The 3,454-nt window shown below is 47.4% G+C and overlaps 1 protein-coding gene across 1 annotated transcript; it reads left to right on the top strand.

Annotated features, from left to right (window-relative positions):
- The first annotated feature begins 1,026 nt into the window (after positions 1-1,026).
- LOC145060198 (uncharacterized) lies at positions 1,027-1,542 on the top strand. The gene has a single exon (XM_079007907.1). It carries the CDS (start codon positions 1,027-1,029, stop codon positions 1,540-1,542), a length of 516 nt encoding a protein of 171 aa, XP_078864033.1.
- The last annotated feature ends 1,912 nt before the right edge of the window (positions 1,543-3,454 follow it).

The following is a 3,454-nucleotide window of genomic DNA, read 5'->3' as shown; positions in this document are numbered from 1 at the left end:
GAGTTCTGGAGTGAAGGATTGGTGGAGGTTGGTTACTGGGTCATATTCTGATGAGCAATGAGCTGCTGTTACTTGGGATCGGTTTCGATACATGTTCAGTACTTGCAGATGTAGTAGGTGAGATTGACATAAGAGTTCTTGAATTTTTGGCAGGATTCGGATTCGGTGACGGAGATCACCCACTTTTTCACTAAGCGGGCGATATTTAGTCTGGACTTTGCTTATGAGCAAGCTTAGATTACTCGTCGAGCATGCTCATTACTGATATCAGACAGTTTGTTTTGACCCGAAGATGTGACACCATGTTGGAGCCATAGGAGTCTGCGAGGTAGCGTGAGACGGAGATTGAGCTACAGTTACAGGAGCAGAGACAGGCCCCGACATAGGCACATCTGTCGCCTAAGCGGTTCAAGGCTACTGATTCTAGCAAGGGAAGGCAGTGTGGCCGTACTTGCAGGAAGTGCGGGAAGGGTCATATTGGAGTTTGTCGATCTGGTGGTTGGTGTTGCAAATGCAGCAAGAAGGGGCACCTTGTGAGTTATTGCTGCCAGTGGGCCCCGGTTCAGGATATGAGGATCTGTTATCACTGCAATCATGTTGGTCACGTAAAGACCAATTGTCCAGTGCTCGCTGCCTGGCCGACACAGTCTCCAGCGTCGGCTACACTGAGGATTACTAGTAGGAGACAGGGGTGAGTAGATCTCCCGAGGGCTCGGGGATGCGTTTTCCAGCTCACGGATGAGGAGGCTAGGCCAGCACCAGATATGGTGGCTAGTATGCTTCTACTCTTTTATCTTGTTGATTACCTTCGTTTATTGCTTATATTTTGTACCAGTATTAGATACCTTTTTAGTGAAATCCTTACCTAAATTGGTATTATTTGACTCGGGTTCGAGTCGATCATTTGTCTCTTGATCGTTCAGTAGGGAGTTTAGCTTTCCTTTAGGAGAGCTAGAGTGTCTGTTGCGAGTTTCCATCATCGACGAACACAAGATTTATGCTTATTCAATTTATCGGGGTTGCAATATGGAGATCTTTGGGGTATCTTTCCCGATTGACTTGATTCCGATACCCATGGGGGTTGTCTGCGTGATTGTAGGTATTGACTGGCTGAGCCATTTTGGTGACATGATCGACTGTGAGGGCCAGCGGGTGGTAGTTCAAACCACAAGTGGGTGTAAACTAATTATCTACGGAGAGGGCAACCAATTGGGTTTAGGATTTTGTTCAGCCGCTAGGGCAAGGCAGTATATTCAACATGGGTGTCCAGGTTACCTAGTGTATGTTGTGGATACACGGTTCATCGATCAGGTTTTGGTTTCCGATGTTCCTGTCGCGAGGGAGTTCATTGATGTGTTTCTAGACGAGTTTCCCGGAGTGCCTCCAGAGAGGCAGGTCGAGTTTAGGATCGACCTTGTGCTAGGTGCGACTCCTATCGCCAAGCCGCCGTACCGACTGGCACCACCTGAGATGCAGGAGCCATCATCTCAGGTACAGGAATTGATAGGGAAGCTGTTCATTCATTCAAGAAGTTCTCTGTGAGGAGCACCGATTGTCTTCATTAGGAAGAAGGATGATTCACACCGGATGTGCATTGACTACCGAGAACTGAACAAGTTAACGGTGAAGAACCATTCTTCACTCTCGAGGATAGACGACCTATTCGATCAACTGCAGGGAGCATCTTGGTTCTCCAAGATAGATCTGAGGTCAGGGTATCATCAGGTCAGGGTTAGGGAGGAGGGTGTGGAGAAGACTGCGTTTTTGAACTCGTTATGGACATTACGAGTTTGTGGTGATGCCATTTCGGCTCACCAATGCGCCGATAGTGTTTATGGACTTGATAAAGCGGGTATGCAGACCGATGCTCGACCGCTCAGTCATTGTGTATATAGTTGATATCTTGGTATATTCATAGATCAGAGAGCAGCATGAAGAGCATCTGCGTGAGCTTTTGGGAGTTCTGAGGCGAGAACGGATTTATCCTAATTTCTCGAAGTGAGAGTTTTGGTTACCAGAGGTTCAGTTCCTTGGACATCTCATTAACCAGGAGGGGATTTTGGTTGATCCGGCCAAAATCAAGGCAGTTATCCAGTGGGAGGTTCTGAAATCTCCCTCAGATATCAGGAGTTTCTTCGGATTAGCAAGGTATTACCGATGATTCATACAGGGTTTCTCCAAGATTGCAGTACCCCTCACTCATCTAACGAGGAAGGGGGACTTCCGATGTGGCCCTGAGCAGCAGACTGCGTTTGAGACTCTACGCTAGAGACTTTATGAGGCTCCATTCCTGAACCTTCTAGAGGAAGTTGAGGATTTTATGGTTTTCTGTGATCCATCTATCACAGGACTGGGTGCGGTCCTCATGTAGAGAGGGCGGATGATAGCATATGCTTCGCGGCAATTGAAGCCGTATGAGACGAGATACCCCACACACGATCTGGAGTTGGGAGCAGTGGTATTTGCTCTAAAGATTTGGAGACATTAACTTTATAGGGTCCGCTGTACCATCTACACGGACCACAAGATTTTGCTACACATCATAGATCAGTTGATCCTAAATAGTAACCAGCATAGGTGGCTAGACGTAGTCAAGGATTATGACTACGAGATCCTTTACAATCTAGGTAAAGAAAATGTTGTGTCGGATGCTCTAAGCCGCAAGTCGGCTGGATCTTCTGTTCAGGATTCATGTATGAGGATATCCATGGATTCTCCACTAGTGAGCGTGATCAAGGAAGCTCAAGTTGAGGGTGTGCGAGAGGAGAACTGGAAGCTGGAGAGGATCAGGGGTGAGATCACCCGGTTTGTACAGGATAGTCGTGGATTGTTGACCCGATGTGGTTGGGTCTGGGTTCTGATGTTTGGTGGGGTTAGACAGATTGTACTGGAGGAGGCTCATAAGTCTTATTTCTCTATTCATCTAGGGGCTACCAAGATGTATTAGGATCTGAGATTGAGCTACTGGTGGTCGTGCATGAAGTTAGAGATCGCTTGGTATGTAGAGAGGTGTTTGATCTGTAGAATACTCTAGGCCGAGCATCAGAGGCCGCATGGCAAGTTGCAGCCTCTGGAGATTCCCATGTGGAAATGGGAGCAAATCACGATGGAGTTCATCACGAAGTTGTCGAGAACGACAAAGGGATTCGACGCTATATGGGTCATCGCTGATCGATCTACCAAGAGCACCCATTTTCTACCCATTAGCGAGAACTCATCGGCTGAGAAGTTGGCCAATGTGTATATCTACGAGATCATTTCTCGCCAGAGGGTTCCAGTCTCTATCGTCTCAAACCATGATGTTTGGTTCACCTCCCATTTCAGGCAGGAGATCCACGAGGAACTGGGATGTGGTTGCATTTCAGTACAGCTTATCATCTACGTACAGATGGCCAGAGCGATCAGACCATACAGACCCTCAAGGATATGTTGAGGGTCTACGTCATCGACTTCA

This window comes from Lactuca serriola, chromosome 1 (assembly GCF_051521515.1).
Source record: "Lactuca serriola cultivar US96UC23 chromosome 1, Lser_US96UC23_V15, whole genome shotgun sequence".
Lineage (NCBI taxonomy): Eukaryota > Viridiplantae > Streptophyta > Magnoliopsida > Asterales > Asteraceae > Lactuca > Lactuca serriola.
This window is presented reverse-complemented; position numbering and strand designations above follow the sequence as displayed.

What these genes read in the sequence shown, in the direction of transcription:
- LOC145060198 (XM_079007907.1), top strand. Translation starts at nt 1,027, where the DNA reads ATGGAGATCTTTGGGGTATCTTTCCCGATTGACTTGATTCCGATACCC.